The following is a 16,976-nucleotide window of genomic DNA, read 5'->3' as shown; positions in this document are numbered from 1 at the left end:
AACCTTAAAACTTTATAGTATAATATGGCTTACATAGTAAAAAACCCCGTGTTGCTTTTGGGGGACACTAATTTAAAGGTCAAGGCAACATGGAACATGGAAAACCGTTTCTGATCAATAACTCGAGAACCAACCATTTGACCCAGAATGTTGAAACTTCATAGGATAATTGGACATGCAACGCAGATGACCCCTATTGAATTTGGGGTCACTCTATTAAAGGTCAGGTCATAAGGGCCTGAACATGAAAAACAGTTTTTGATCAATTCCTTGACAACAATTTTTCCCAGAACCTTCAATCTTCATAGGATGATAGGCATACAGAGAATGTGACCCCTATTGTTTTTTGGTTCACTCAGTCAAAGGTCAAGGTCACAGGGGCCTGAACCTTGAAAGCCATTTCAGATTAATAACTTGAGAACCACTTTTGACCCACGATATTGAAACTTTATAAGATGATTGGACAAACAGAGTAGATGATCTCTTTTGATTTTTAGGTCACTCGATCACATAGATGTTATAGTAAAACATATTCTGTTTTAGTTTGGTACTCAGAAAACCCAAACGATGACATATCAAAGTCTAATAACAAGATTAAAACGCTTCAAGAATAAGGTATTTATAGTAGCAACAAAAGAGAAGCGAACCCACAATCAATCTAAACGGAAGGGAAGTTAATCTTAAAAATATCTAAATCCACCCGGTAAAGACAGGTAAAAATACACCTAAGAATTCGATATAAAATGTATGTTGTACTCGGAGAAATGTGGCTCGACCTTTGGTCAGTAATAGCAAGAGCTCCGCTAAGCGGGGCAATATTCGCCCGAAGGGTTGCATCAGAGGATGGGAGTAACATTGAAAGAACCTGACTGTTGAGAAGCCCCACGGACAGGAACAACAAAGGAAGAAATTCCAAAAACAATTCTAAGTCCACAAAAAAATCTTACAAGGTAAAATTATGTCAAAATACACCTCAAATTTGGATGTACCATTCATATTGTACCACAGAAAAGAAAAGTGCTCTCGGTTCTTCCCTACGACCAATAATAACAAGGTTTCAAAATAAGCTATTTAAATGAACATAAAAGGGAAGAACTTAAAGAAAATTGTATTGTAAGTGAACAAAACATGCACTCTGCGCGTCGCCTCGGTATGTTAAACATGCATGCCATGTTTCTTTGAAATCCTTCAAGCAGAGCGGACAAACAAGTGTACTGCAATGCAGAGCAATATACATAAAGCAAAGTCATATATGACCTTTGACCCCTAAGAGTGACCTTAGGAGAAGAACTCTATAAGACATTGTCTTTCGTTCTAATCCTGTCCATACAAATGTAATATATACTTATGTAACTATATGTACATATATATGGAATAAATATGTTTAAACTAAGAGTGACCTTGACCTTTAAGCCAATCATCCGAAACATGCACTCTGTGAGTTGTCTGAATGTGGTGGTTTTTTGAAATCCTTCAAGCATTTCAAGTTACAGTACGGACACGAAACAAACTGATATGACCTTTGACCCCTAAATGTGACATTGACCTTGAAGCGAGACATCCAAAACATGCGTGCGTTCAAGAGTTACAAAGCGGACACAACAAAGACATATATGAACTGTGACCCCTAAGTGTAACCTTAACCTCGAAGCAAGTCATCCGAAACATGCGCTCTGTACGTCGTCACGGTGTGGTGAACATTTGTGTCAAGTTTCTTTGAAAGCCTTCAAGGGGCTCAAGAGTTACAGAACGAACACAAAATTGCTAACGGATGGACAGACGGACAGACAGACGGACACCGGGTGTATAACATAATACGTCTCTTCGAGTGTATTAATAAAACGTTACAATATAAGCTATTTGGTAACAACAAAGAGAAGTAGTTTTAAACTAGGGACATGCGCAAGATACTCCGTCTCATAATGGTGAACATTTATGCCTAGTTACAGCAAATTCCCTTCATGCATGAAAAAGATCTTACTTTTGACCTCTGTGACCTTTACTTTAAACCCAGGGACCTTTTTTTTTGCGCACGGCACTCCGTCCCTCTCATGATGGTGAACAATTGTACCAAGTTACATCAAAATCCCTCCATGCTTGTAAAAGAAACAAAATTTGTGGACGCCCACCGGCCCTTCCTCTCGCCAAGGGCGTCCCCATAATACGTCCCGTCTTTCAGACGGACGTTTAATTTGTTTCCAATCCATAACTTGAGAACTACTTGACCAAGAATATTGAAACTTAATCGGTTGACTGGACATACTGAGTAGATGGTCCCTATTGCATTTCAATCACTAAGCCATCCATCAGTGTCTCATCTCCTATAGATTTTCATTCGCCTATTACTACTATGTTTTGGGGAAGACATACGCTTTTCTACAAAAACATCTTCTATTTGAATTTTCAGTTTGTGTGGTCAGTGAACGTCACTTCTGTAGAAAATTGTTGTCATATATTAGACAGGAATTGAGGATAACCATGTTACATGTATAACAATTTAAGAGAAGTGAGAGTAGTAGTCTCTCTCACTTCCTGTATACAAATTATATCCTTTGCAAATATAAGGACTGTGACCAATAGTGAGAAATGAAATACCTGTGTTCAGTAGCCATACATGTTGAACAACCAACTTCATCGTGATACTTGCAGTACATATCTATATGTTTATGACTGTGTTTGTCGCATCTTTCTGTTGGAACCGGCGGCTTCATCCTGATAGACATCGACTGAAACTGGTTCTTACCGAGAATCTTATGCCCAGTCAGTAAAGGAACATCATCGTGAACTTTGACACAGGTTAGACAGTAATAGTCACCACAATCAAAGCAAAATTTTTCAGCTTCTGTGTTTTTCCCTTTACGTTTACACACTGTACAAAGTAGATCGAATATTTCATCTGATAGTACACATGTGTCTGTTCCTCCAGTAGCCATGTTTCCTTGTCTCATCCTTCTAAAAGTAGTGTATCATGTTCAAAACAAGGCAGTCTGAAAGGCAGCTAAATCCCCCGCCACTGCTATGGATAGTGAAAGGGTAAACCTTTGATTTTAGCTGTGACCTTGACCTTGAACTGACATGGCTAACTCATAAATTCTGCACAACATCTTGATGAGGTGATCATTTGACCCAAGTTTCATGAAAATCCTTCAAGGGGTTTAGGAGATACAGAGCTGAAACCTTTGACCTTCAGTTGTGACCTTGACCTTGAGTTGACATGGCTGACTCATGAGTTCTTGATGAGGTGATCATTTGACTCAAGTTTGATGAAAAGCCTTCAAGGGATTTAGGAGATACAGAGTGGACACAAAATGGAAGGCTCAAACCTTCGACCCTTAGTTGTGACCTTGACCTTGAGCTGGCATGGTTGACTCATAATTTCTGCACATTGTTTTGATGAGGTGATCATTTGACCCAAGTTTGATTAAATTCCTTCAAGGAGTTTAGGAGATATAGCGCGGACACAAAATGGAAGGCTCAAACCTTTGACCTTGAGTTGTGACCTTGACCTTGAGCCAACAAGGCTGACCCATGGGTTCTGCACATCGTCTTGATGAGGGTATCATTTGACCCAAGTTTCATGAAAATCCTTCAAGGAGTTTAGAAAATATAGAGCGGACACAAAATGGAAGGCTCAAAACCTTTGACCCTAAGTTGTGACCTTGACCTTGAGCCGGCATGGCTGACTCATGGGTTCTGCATATTGTCTTGATGAAGTGATTATTTGACCCAAGTTTTATAAAATTCCTTCATGGGGTTTATGAGATATAGAGCGGACACAAAATGGCAGGCTCAAACCTTTGACCTTGAGTTGTGACCTTGACCTTGAACCTACAAGGCTGACTCATGGGTTCTGCACATCGTCTTGATGAGGTGATCATTTGATCCAAGTTTCATGAAAATCCTTCAAAGGGTTTAGGAGATATGGACCGGACACGATTTTGTTACGGACGGAATGACGGACGGAAAGACGGAAGGACGGACGGACGCCACGGCGGGGGATTAATAAATCATTTTCAATTTATTGTAAATTCATTTTAACAAACATCAGAAGCAAATAGCTTGATTATAAGATTTCTTTATTAGATTCTCATTGTACAAGATAAGAAAAACCACCAGTGGGTACTCTGGAAGACTTTTTGTATATCTAATGTGCTGTTTAGATTATTTAGAATGTAATACATAAATGTCGCATTCATATACTTCCTCATTGTTGACCAATATTGTGAACAGATGAATATTTCATTAAATATGAATGTAAACACAAGGTAAATTCTATCAAATGTTCATTATTCACTACAAACATATTTGCTAAATATTTTAGTAATTGTAACAGTATTTGATACACATTGCCATGATGCCTTGTATATTATACTTTATCTATTGTACTTGCCATTCTGATGCAGTCGATGTATGACAGCAAAGTAAACCTTTGTACCATACACAATGTTTTCCGTCAATCTTAAAAAATGTCCACTAGGCCTTTAAACATGGTGTCAGATGTAAATGGAATAAATAGATGCTAAAGAGACGGGGTTAAGCTAATCATCCGACTCATCCGAGGAATATAACTTATCTCAGCAGTTGAATCAGTAATTCACCATGAGTGCTGACGCTGAAGACGCACAGTCTCATAGTTCTCTGGCTGTGCATTCACCGATGTCGCTACTAATTGGAAAAAGTTCAAACGCTCTTGGACCAATTACAAGAAGGCGGGCGGACTTATAATTAAATTGAAGGACTTAATGACAGCCAGGTTTCTTACGTGCAAAGAACTATAAGCGATGGATGTCTTTGATGGGTTCGACTTTGCAGACGAATAACGAAAGGATGATATCGATATTGTGTTGAATAAACTTGAAACATGTACCAGAAAAACAAATGTGACATATGAGAGATATATTTTTCACACCATTTCTCAAGGTAAGTCAGAAACTTTTTATGAAACATGTAACTATGGAACGTTAAAAAAAATGAATTGATCAAAGACAGGTTAATAAGGGGTATCAGAGACAATGGATTGTGTAAACGGCTCCTACAAGAAGACACGTTAACGGAAAAATACTTAGACATGTGCCGAGCTGCAGTTGACAATTGATAATAAAAAATCTACAAGGAAATCAAGGTATAATATTGTGGGAAATTTGGTGTTGCAGGAAATTGTCCCGCCTATGGGAACAGATGTCAAAAATGGACAATTTAATGACTACACCGCTACGGAATGTGGTTTATGAAAATAAAAAAACAGAACGTTTTATGTGAAACAATCTGAAAGTGATGACGAAGTTTTGATAGTCAATTCCAGCTGAACTATTTTCAAACATGCTGCTCGTTAATCAACAGAAAACTGTCAAGATTTAGTTAGATAGTGGAGCAACAGCAAACATTATTTCTAGGTCGTATGTACCGTACAATAAGCTTAGCGAAACGTGCGAACCATTAAAACAACTTGCACATAAAGATATTGTCTTCAGCTGGACACACGAACATGACTAAACATTTGACACTATCAAGCATTTAGTGTGCACGCGTCGATATTACCTTACTATGATGCTAAAAGTGAAAAAGTAATACAGCGCGACTCTTCTGAAAGTGGAGTTGGGGCAACATTAATCAAGGAAGGACAACCAGTTGCATATGCGAGTCATGCACTCACACAAACAGAGCAAACCTATGCGCAAATCAAAAAAGAACTGCTAGCGGTGGTATTTGCATTTGAGAAATTCCACCAATTCACATATGGTCGGAAAGTTTTTGTAAACAGTGACCACATATCACTTGAAATTATCAGTAAGAAACCACTTTTTCATGCACCAAAGCGACTTCAACGAATGCTACTGAAATTTCAGACTTATGACTATGAACGGCACACACATGTATATTTCTGATACGCTTTCTAGAGCCTACATAGCTAATGGAAATGCTACGCACCTAGAAGTTCTTTTGACAGATTATGAGAAATAGATAGAAGCTACATGTTTGTCAGATTATTTGACAGTTTCTTCTGAAAGACAAATTAGAATATAGCAAGATACGCTCGAAAACCAGACATTGGTAAAGCTGATTGACAGTACTTTGAATGGATAATGGAATACAGCGCCGATAGAAGCGAAGCCGTATTATTCTGTCCGGGATGAACTATCGGTAGATAATGGTATCATATTTCTCAGTGATAGATGCATCATGCGGAAAAGTATGCTAAGATAAATTTTAGATCAACTTCAGTCGCATATTGGAGTTGAGTTGAAGGTTGTTTACTAAGCGCTCGTAAGTGTGTATTGGCCGAATATAACAGCGCAAATTAAGGACTTTAATTATTAGCAAATGTGACACTTGTCAAACAGAGTAAAGAACCGTTAATCACAGTACTCCAGACAGACATTGGGCAAAAGTCGGAACAGACGTGTTTATGTTTTTATTTGGTAACTGTAGATTATTTCAGTAATTTTTGGAAAAGCAACACCTAATGACTTTAACTTTACATACTAAGCTAGACCATGTAGCCGCCGAAGTAAACCTTTGTATAATATATACAATGTTTGTTGTCAATCTTATAAAGCAACGACTAACACTTTAAACAGTAATATATCATATCAATCATTTTTATGCCTTCGCACATATATATAGCATTACTGTTGTCCGCACGCACGTCCAACCGTATGTCCGTACGTCCCGAAATCTTGTGTGTCAAACGCCTCCCGCATTACTATCCAGATTGCCCTTTGATAAATTTGCTGTATAGAGTATAGAGAAAATTTTGTGTATCCAACACAAACACTATTGAAAGGATATGATTGGAAGTTTCACAGTTGAAAGACCTTCGTGTGAAGATGACCATTGATAATAGACATTTTTCTGCGGGTATTTTTTTTAGAATTATTACCACTTCTTAATAAAAACTTTGCTATTAAGAGGATGGCACAGTATGTGGAGGCATCTGTGTCCTATTGACACGATTCTAGTTAGCTTTCACATTGTATATTGGCGAACACTGGAAATGATAACAATTCCATTTTTGACTAATTCATATGTAACATGTAATTTCAGTGAATTTGTAGCCCCTGTAAATGGGGAGCATTAGACGAGTTATTTTTGTACTCTAGAAAATCTCTTTGTGGTAGCATTTTTATGCAGTCTAAAATAATTTGTGAATTGGTATTGACAAGTAATGCTTAATTCTTCTAAGCAGTAATGAGTTTTTCTTAAGTGTATTCTCAACTTGAGTTGCCTCTGTAGCTGATGTGAGTTCAAGCGAGCTCGGGGTGTTGAATTCTTCATGTGGGGATGTTGTTGTTTAACCCGGGTGCCTGCCCGTATAAATAATACAAGGAATGACGTATTGGATCTTTCTCCACCATCAGCAGCTGGAAAGTCGCCATATGACCTATAATTATGTCGGTGCGACATTAAACCTACCAAAAACAACAAGAGCTATAACTAAAGGTGATGAATATACTCCCGCATGCACTGACACAGTACATTGCAATTTGACGCACACAAGATTGCATAATTATGTGGACTGTATGTATACAGTATAGTAACAAAAACCAAAGTCCCATAACTATGCAGAATATTTATCTAAAAGAACGTAACATGTACCATGCACAACTAGGGTTGGTACTGATCACTTGTGTGAAGTTTCATTAAATTGTGAGCAAGGGTTCGGAAGATTAGCCGCACACAAGATTGCATATGCAGACTGTATGTAAATAGTATGTTAACAAGAAACAAAGTCCCATAACTCTGCAATTTTTGTCGTTGAAAGAACCTAACATGCCCATGCACAACTACTGTTGTTACTGATCACTTGTGTGAAGTTTCATTAAGTTGTGTCAAGGGGATAAGGAGAGATGGTGTGCACAAGATTGTGTCTATGTATATGGTATAGTAACAAAAACAAAGTCCCATAACTCTGCATTTTTTTTCTGAAAGAACCTAACATGTCCCATGCACAACTACTGTTGTTACTGATTACTTGTGTGAAGTTCATTAAATTGTGTCAAGGGGATGAGGAGAGATGGTGCGCACAAGGTTGTGTCTGTGGACAGACAGACAGACAGACAGACGGACGGACAGACAGACAGTCAACCTGAAACCAGTTTACCCCCTTACAACTTGTTGGAGGTGGGGGGGGGGGGGGGGGGTAAACAAATTAAACCAAACAGACAAAAATGCAGGTTGAATTGTCCATGAAAATGTGCTGTAAATTTGAACGTTGAAGTTGTTTTCAGACACTACAGGTTAAAAACAAGTTTAGGGGATAGGATTGTGCTTATTATTTACATGTCCGGTTCATTACTCTATCATTCACTAAAGGTTTTAAATGCTACTTGGCACAAATGTTCCCCATGATGAGACAATGTGTCATGAGCAAAACCCGAACCCCTAGCTCAAAGGTCGAGGACATAGTCAAAGGGTAACAGAGCTATTTTTTCTTGGCCCTGTCCAGAATTCTGTCATCCGTCAAGAGATATCAAAATCACTTATTAATAACATAAATCTTCCTCATAATCAGACGACATGTCTCGTGCAATATCCAGAACCCAAGCTCAAAGGTCAATGTCATACTTGGAGATCAAAGATCAACAAGGTATTTTGTTGTCTGCTTCGTAACTTCGTCATGCAAAATAGGATTTAAATACAAGTTGTCGAAATATTTCCCTGGATGAGACTATTTGTCTTGCACAAGACCAGGGTCAAACTTTGAGGTAAAAGGCCTAAAGGTTTTTTTCCTGTCTGGTGTGTAACTCAACAGTCCGTAAAGGGATTTAAACATTACTTGGCATGATAAGACAACCTGTCATTACCAAAGAAATGAAACCTAAGAGTGTCTGTCATAAATTTATTATAGTGCCCTTTTTGTTACTAGATATATAAAACCTTTCCTTAGAGTATTTATCAGAACATCAACTGGGGTATTTGTATGGAACAATGTTGTGACTTTCTGTTACTAGAATACAGAAGGTTTATTACTAGTAAATATACGACTTCTTGTAGAAAGACACAAATTTGAGCCTTATCTAAAGGGTGTAGACCACTACCAAATCAAATGTAAGTCTCCCCAGGATTACAAGTAGCCTAAATATAAATAGTGCTGATCTTTCTTCCCTTCCCCGTGCCCTTTATCGTTTTATCGTATTTTCTTTTGATCTACCATGTTTCAGTATGCATATGAAGCATTCTATCGAAATCAGCATGTTCCTATCGCATGCAAGGTAAATATTGCGGCGTAAGAATTTCATGTCTCGAAAAAAGAGTCAATTCAGTGAGTTGTATGTAAGGAATTGTAGTTTTCTTATATAAAAGCTAACACCACTTTTTCTTTTTCTAAAAAGTGATATAATACTTTATAGGAATATAAGTCTCTGAAAATTTGATTTGCGACAAAAAGTAAAAGAAAACGTTATAAAGAAAGTAAGTGTTTTTAGATTTGAAGATTGAATACTGCTTAAGCCGGTGCTAGGGGGCGTGGGCAGTGTTGCATTTTCCATTACTGCCCATGAACAGACTAAATCAAACCTAGTTTGCAATTTCACTGTTTGCCTTTTTCTCGATGCTTCCGAGGGATCTAATTTCCAGATTTTATTTACTTCACAACAGCGGGTGTTAAGTGCTGTGTGGCGGCCCTTAAAAGTCGTCCCGACTTCATCTCAGTGTTGTTATATTTTCTGGTCCTTCGGGATCATTGATTTCAACTCATTGATTTGAAGATTGAATACTGCTTAAGCCAGTGTTAGGGGGCGTGGGCAGTGTTGCATTTTCCATTACTGCCCATGAACAGACTCAATCAAACCGAGTCTGCAATTTTCACTGTTTGCCTTTTTCTCGATGCTTCCGAGGGATCTAATTTCCAGATTGTATTTATATGAAATATTGAACATTCGGATTTAGTGGTGTTCCGCCTTTTACATACAGTGATTGTGTACAGCTAAAACAAATTGCAAATATGTATCACGACGGTAACAAAAATATACAGGTACAAAGGAATATACAGAACTATTCAAAGTCTTATTTTGCAAATAAAATCTTTTTAGGGAGTTGTTAGCATTAAAAGTTTGATAGTGAACTCCGTGCTTCTCATGGCGGCACTGATCTTACCTTGACGTTATACTGTCTTGTTGTCTTCCAAATATGACAGCACCTTTGAGAACTGCTTGTCCGGCATTCTCTGGTACCAGCACTTTCATCCCATCTACATCTTCAAATCTGCATAAAGATATGACAAGTGAGAACATATCTGGATAACACGAACCAATTTTTTCCAGATTCTAAATATAATTACTTATTGATTTGCATAATTTGGATTATTTAGTAAGTTGAGACATAATTTTTGGCAAGATCCAGATTCCAAGAGAGTGGTAGTAGAGTCTTTTTAGTTCACCTGTCATGTAGTGACAAGGTGAGCTTTTGTGACCGCTTGATGTCCGTTGTCCGTCAACAATATGTAAAACAAATCTTCTGCTCTAGAACCACTGGGCAGATTTACACCAGACTTCACCGGAATGATCTTTGGGTGCTCCCCTTTCAAAATTGCCAAAAAAATTTAATTCCATGCAGAACTCTGGTTGCAATGGCAACCGAAAGGAAAAACTTTGAAAATCTTCTTGTCAGATTTCAAAAGCATTTTGTAGAAATGATCTCTAGGTGACCCTCTACCAAAATTGCATAAGCCATTTTGTTTCGGTAAAAAGCATGGCCACCAGGGGGTGGGGATTATTTTCCATATATGAAAATATTGTAAATTTCAGAAATCTTTCTTCAAAACCACTAAGCAGATTTACACTAAACTTCACAGAAATGATCCTTGGGTGTCCCTATCAAAATTGCATAAAGAATTGGAATCCATGCAGAACTCTGGTTGACGTGACAACCGAAAGGAAAAGCTTTAAAAAATCTTCTAGTCCAAAACCACAGTAACTAGGGCTTTGGTATTTGGTGTGTGACATCATCTTATGGTTCTCTATCAAATTATCCCCCTAGGGTCAAATATGGCCCCGCCCTCGGGGTCATATGCTTAACATAGACTTATATAGGAAAAACTTTGAAAATCTTCTTGTCCAAAACCACAGGGCTAAGAGCTTTGATATTTTTATGTAGCACCATCTAGTGGTCCTCTACTGGGATTGTTCAAATTATCCCCCTAGGGTTAAATATGGTCCGCCCCGGGGTCAGATTAATGGTTTATAAAGACTTACAGGGAAAAACTTAGAAAATCTTTTTGTCCAAAACCATAAGACCTAGGGCTTTGATATTTGGTATGTAACATCTACAAATAGTCCTCTACCGAGTTTGTTCAAAGTAACCCCCTAGGGTCAAATGTTGCTCCGCCCCAGGGGTCGCATGGTTAATAAAAAATTATATAGGGAAACGCAGGACCTAGGGCTTTGATATTTGGTATGTAGCATCATCTATTGGTCCTTTACTAAGTTTGGTCAATTCATTACCCCTAGGGTCAAATACTGCCCCGCCCAGGCCGTGGTCACATGGTTTAAATAGACTTGTTTAGGAAAAATCTTCTTGTCTGAAACCACAAGACCTAGGAATTTAATGTTTTGTATGTAGCATTGCCGTGTGCTCCTCTACCAAGATTGTTCAAATTATTGCCCTGGGGTGTAAAGAGGTTCTTCCCTGGGGGTCTATAGTTTTACATTATATTTATATAGGAAAAGCTTTAAAAATCTTCTTATATGAAACTGGAAGGCCTAGGCTTTTGATGGTTGGTATGTTACATTGCCTAGTGGTCCTTTATACCAAGATTATTCAAATTATGCCCCTTAGTTGAAAAGAGGCCCCACCCAGGGTGTCCCAAGTTTTACAAAGACTTATATAGGAAATGAATTAAAAAATCTAGACCGTAGGCCTTTGATATTTGGTATGTGTCATTGCCTGGTTGATTTCTCACAAGATTGTTTGAATTATGTCCCTGGGGTGAAAAGAGGCCCTGTCCCGACCTACTTTTTTTTAAGATACAGCCTCGAAATTTGTTTGACATAGAGTAGAGTTATGCACATTGATATTAAAACTGACTGACTTTCAGTGACCATGACTGTTACCTACTGACCTACTTTCTTAATATTTTAGCATCAGTTTGACATTTGATAATATGCAGCTCATATACTCAGGTGAGCGATCCCGGTCTTGTTTAAATAACATATATCTCATTGAAAAAATCAGGAATTTCGACAAAATACATCTTTTAGAAATCTTTTATTTTTAGGTTTTTGAGTTAAAGTAAAAATCTCCCGAAATTGTTTTAACAATCTAACAAATAAAGCCGAACTATTTTTTAACTTTCTTGGTGTCCGAAACGGTCAAAATTTATAATGGAAAACAGCCCACTAAATCAGTTTTTGGTTTATGATAAATTAGAAATTGGTGTTGTTTTTTTTGAAAATTATTCTATTACCACTCACTGGATCCTTTTAAATGATAGATAATATCAATGATATCGTCTTTTTTTAAAGAGAAGTCAAAGAAAAGCATTGCTATAGAAATGGTAGATCAAACAGCCGTTACTTAAGGTGTTTTTAAAAACAATCTTTGGAATTGATATCTAAATTTTCTACCTGTACCTTATTACTTCTATAGAATGTTTTCAATCTTTAAAAGTTGAAGCACGAAAATGTAGATGTTTACGCTTTTTTATACTATACCTATTTTTTATCGTCTCCTGTACAAATTGTGACTCTGAGAACCCCCCTACCATCAGAATCAGAGATATTGTGCGTGCTGGCGCGATCTTGCTGACGTCATCGATGCACTGTTCCATCTGGCGGGTAACTTTATCAATGACTTTCCGAAACAGATCTCTTGCCGCACACGCCGACATTTTCAGTTTATTTCCAACGACTTTCATTACCCCTGCATAAGCACTGGATGCCACAGCTTCAGAAAATGATTTTTGCATGTATTCCTTGGACACATCCGAAAGAGAGGCAGGTATTCTGATGATGAAAGCCTTGTCTGAGGTTGTGTCAACATTTCTTTTGAAAACTTGAAAATCTCTCATAAGGTCAAGGTAGTCTCCACAGTGCCTAGTTATAGACAATCGTCACAATTTGTTACTAAGTAAATAGTCTATATAACTTAAACTTTCAATTATTTGATAATAAATAGTGCTCTACCAGGCCGAATTCACGCAATAACATGTTCGAAATTGTTTACTGTCAAATATTTAGAAAAACGGTTCTTAACAAAGACAAAATGTATCGAAGGTCAATGAGTTTTCAAAGGATGCCTTCATCCATTTATATATCTAGCTCTTTATTTGAATGAATTAAGTATATATAGATACGTCATCCAGCGTTTCTGTGCAAAGGGTTGGTAATTTTAAACAGATGTGTGTCCGTGCGGGCAACTTGCGTCCATTTTAATGTAACCACTTTATAGAACAGCTGCCCGTGTGACATATACCATACCATTAAATTGAAAGAGTAGACAGAAAACATTAATTTAATATAAGTTTTGATACTACTACTTACTCGTTCATGAGTTCTGACATTCCTAAGGGAGAAACTATATTAGACAACACCTGTATAAAAAAAGCATCAACAGCTGTTCCACCCCATGGGCCGCCGCATACACGGTGCACCTCGCGCAGTTTTCCGCAGTCAAGTTTCTCTTGCACCGTTATATCCGCGGTTTCATCTGAATGAAAACTGTAACAATTAGCTGCCAAGTCCGTATAAACAAATCAGAAATTACCTAAATATGGTAAGTAATAATTCATCATAACTTTAAAATTGGCGAAAACAAGTGCAAGTTTGATTTTCATAACATGTATGTGTATAAACAACCACAGTGCCAATACACTGACCATAACAAACATTAAAGGCATGACAAAGAATGAAGATGCATACAATGAGACGATAAAGAAGGGCGTTCCATTAAACCGTAGACATTATGAATAATAAATAACATAAATGCCATCAAAGCACGATGTTTTAGAGTCATTTAACACAGCTTTTATCAGATGATTCTACATCAAGTTAATTGAAGTGGAAAACGAAACGTCGACCGGTGCATGTCGAAGCCACTTAATGTCTTTACCGACCACAATATAAATATTCACTACATGGTCCTTGCACTTTCTATTGCCGAAAAACCAATCACGCAGCTCTCGTGACAATTTGGTACATCGTTTGTAATTATGTTTGTCGATGTCAAGTTGCATCATCCTGTAATTGTCAGATAATTGTCTTCTTTCAGCGAAGCATCCTGGTGCCCTTAAAGAAAGTGCCACCTCTTCAGAGTACATGTAGCGGTTATTTTGTATTCTAGCTACCGTAATATGAGGACTTTTTATTTAGAGGCTCAAAGCATCTTCTGACGTCGCCCTTTTTCCAGGATTAACACCCGTATATCATCTTTTTAATCAACAATTTTGGTTTAGATTAATCATTTTTATTCTAAATAAATGATATAGTTATATGAACATGTATTACACTTGTCTGGATTGGATTAGAATAAAAGATAACGCCTTATTGAATTCTCCTATGTCTGATACATTTTGTTTCATTTCCTTTGTACTGCCCTGAGCTTTCGAATTTTACGATTGATTACAGAAAGTATATGACAGTAACACAGGAAGGGGAAATATAGAAAAGAAAGATGAACGGAAGAGAAAAGCAATGCCTAATTACCAGTTAAGTGATATGTTCACTTTTTTAAGTCTGATCTGATCATGGTAAATACTGAAAAAGAAATACGCACCTCCAAGATCGACTATCATATACACTGTACCAGGAACTGCTAAAGCACACGGTGCTCCACCACCGACGGAGAATCTATCAACGGGAAGAAATTGACAGAACAGGGACGCTGACTCAGGTTCTAGGGATATCGTTAACGTATTGTCCTTTATGCCAGCCTGAATGACAAAATATTCTTGTTATAATTCTTATGAATGTATTAAATTATGAGTGTTACTTTTCCCATTTTTCTAATAGGGTCCGTTTCAAGATTTCAAGTAGTTACTTATATACAAACTAGACAAAATTAATCGGAAAACAAGAGTTGTCACTAATGGTGACAAATGCCCCCGCAGCACCTTGACCTTTGACCTGGTGACCTTGACCTTTGACCTGGTGATCCCAAAGTCAGTAGGGGTCGTGCACTCAATAAGTACTATCAGCATGTGAAGTTTGAAGGTCCTGGGTACAGTGGTCCGCGAGTAAACTGCCGTCATGCAAAAAGTTAAGATTGGCCCCTGATCTTGACCTTTGACCTGGTGATCTCCAAGTCAGTAGGGGTTGTGTACTCAATAAGTACTATCAGCACGTGAATATTGAAGGTCCTGGGTGCAGTGGTTCGCGAGTAAAATGCATTCATGCAAAAAGTTAACGTTGGCCCCAGTGACCTTGACCTTTGACCTGGTGATCCCAAAGTCAGTAGAAGTCTGTACTCAATAAGTACTAACAGCATGTGAAGTTTGAAGTTCCTAGGTTCAGTGGTTCGCGAGTGAAGTACCTTCATGCAAAAAATTAACGTTGGCCCCTGTGACATTGACCTTTGACCTGGTGATCCCAAAGTCAGTAGAGGTCATGTACTCAACAAGTACTATCAGCACGTGAAGTTTGAAGGTCCTGGGTACAGTGGTTCGCGAGTAAAGTGCCTTCATGCAAAATGTTAACGTTGGCCCCTGTGACCTTGACCTTTGACCTCGTGATCCCAAAGTCAGTAGGTGTCGTGTACTCAATAAGTACTATCAGCATGTGAAGTTTGAAGTTCTTAGGTGCAGTGGTTCGCGAGTAAAGTGCCTTTATGCAAAAAGTTAACGTTGGCCCCACGGACCTTGACCTTTGACCTGTGACCCCAAAGTCAGTAGGGGTCTTGTACTCAATAAGTACTATCAGCATGTGAAGTTTGAAGGTCCTGGGTGCAGTGGTTCGCGAGTAAAGTGCATTCATGCAAAAAGTTAACGTTGGCCCCTGTGACCTTGATCTTTGACCTGGTGACCCCAATGTCAGTAGGGGTCGTGTACTCAATAAGTACTATCAGCACGTGAAGTTTGTAGGTCCTGGGTGCAGAGGTTCGCGAGTAAAGTGCCTACATGCAAAAAGTTAACGTTGTGACGAACGAACTAACAAACGAGTTAACATTGGCTCCTGTGACCTTGATCTTTGACCTGTGATCCCAAAGTCAGTAGGGGTCATGTAGTCAATAAGTACTATTAGCAGGTGAAGTTTCAAGGTCCTGGATGCAGTGGTTCGCGAGTAAAGTGCCTTCATGCAAAAAACTAACGTTGTGACGAACGAACGAACGGATGGTCAGTTGAAAACTAATATGCCTCCCTTTGGGGGCATAAAAATATTACTTACCCGCTTCGCAGCTTGCCTCATGAAGTCTTTCGCATTGTCATTCCAAATGTCGGGAACTGTCAACACATATAAAATGTCGTCTGTTCCAACCCTGGTCCCTTTTCTCTTTAATTCGTTCAGCAAGTGATCTTTCAAGCAAATTATCGACTTTGAAAAAACCTCTATAGCAGGAAACGCTTTATTTTGTTTATCTTTTATTAGTGTAGATGCAGACAAAGCCTGAAGGAAAAACAACTCTACAGTTTGTTTTGTTTTTGTTCTTATTTGGTGTAACGTCGCACCGACACAATTACAGGTCATATGGCGACTTTGATGGTGCAGGAAGACCCCAGGTGCCCCTCCATGCACTATTTCATCACGAGATGGCACCTGGGTAGAACCACCGACCTTAAGTTAGCCAGCTGGATGACTTCCTCACATGAAGAATTCAACACCTCAAGTGAGGCTCGAACCCACATTGTTGAGGGGCAATTGATTCGAAGTCAGCGACCTTTACCACGGAGGTCCCGACCAACTAATTCGAAAACGATTTTTCATAAATTGCGGCTTTAATTTGAGACCCAGATATAAAAATCATTTTATCACGGGTATGAAACGTTGCCTCCGGGACAAAATGTGCCGCACTGAAATGAAGGCATCGAGCTTCCGACGGCGCAGGCA

General features: G+C 38.4%; 2 protein-coding genes across 2 annotated transcripts; both read right to left on the bottom strand.

The window, feature by feature from the left end:
- Positions 1-2,595: 2,595 nt before the first annotated feature.
- Positions 2,596-13,498, bottom strand: LOC128551772 (heat shock 70 kDa protein 12A-like; the record flags this gene model as incomplete). The annotated part of the gene is made up of 4 exons (XM_053532684.1): positions 13,479-13,498; positions 12,651-13,031; positions 10,096-10,203; positions 2,596-2,952 (listed from the first exon to the last, which is right to left on the bottom strand). Coding segments are annotated over exons 1-4 (866 nt in total), but the record flags the coding sequence as incomplete, so codon positions are not given.
- A 283-nt stretch (positions 13,499-13,781) lies between these two features.
- Positions 13,782-16,535, bottom strand: LOC128551773 (heat shock 70 kDa protein 12B-like; the record flags this gene model as incomplete). The annotated part of the gene is made up of 3 exons (XM_053532685.1): positions 13,782-14,222; positions 14,710-14,866; positions 16,317-16,535. Coding segments are annotated over 3 exons (429 nt in total), but the record flags the coding sequence as incomplete, so codon positions are not given.
- Between the last annotated feature and the right edge of the window lie 441 nt (positions 16,536-16,976).

Source organism: Mercenaria mercenaria, unplaced genomic scaffold (genome assembly GCF_021730395.1).
Source record: "Mercenaria mercenaria strain notata unplaced genomic scaffold, MADL_Memer_1 contig_1652, whole genome shotgun sequence".
Classification (NCBI taxonomy): domain Eukaryota; kingdom Metazoa; phylum Mollusca; class Bivalvia; order Venerida; family Veneridae; genus Mercenaria; species Mercenaria mercenaria.
The sequence above is the reverse complement of the archived record's forward strand: the minus strand, read 5'-3'. Positions and strand labels throughout refer to the sequence as shown.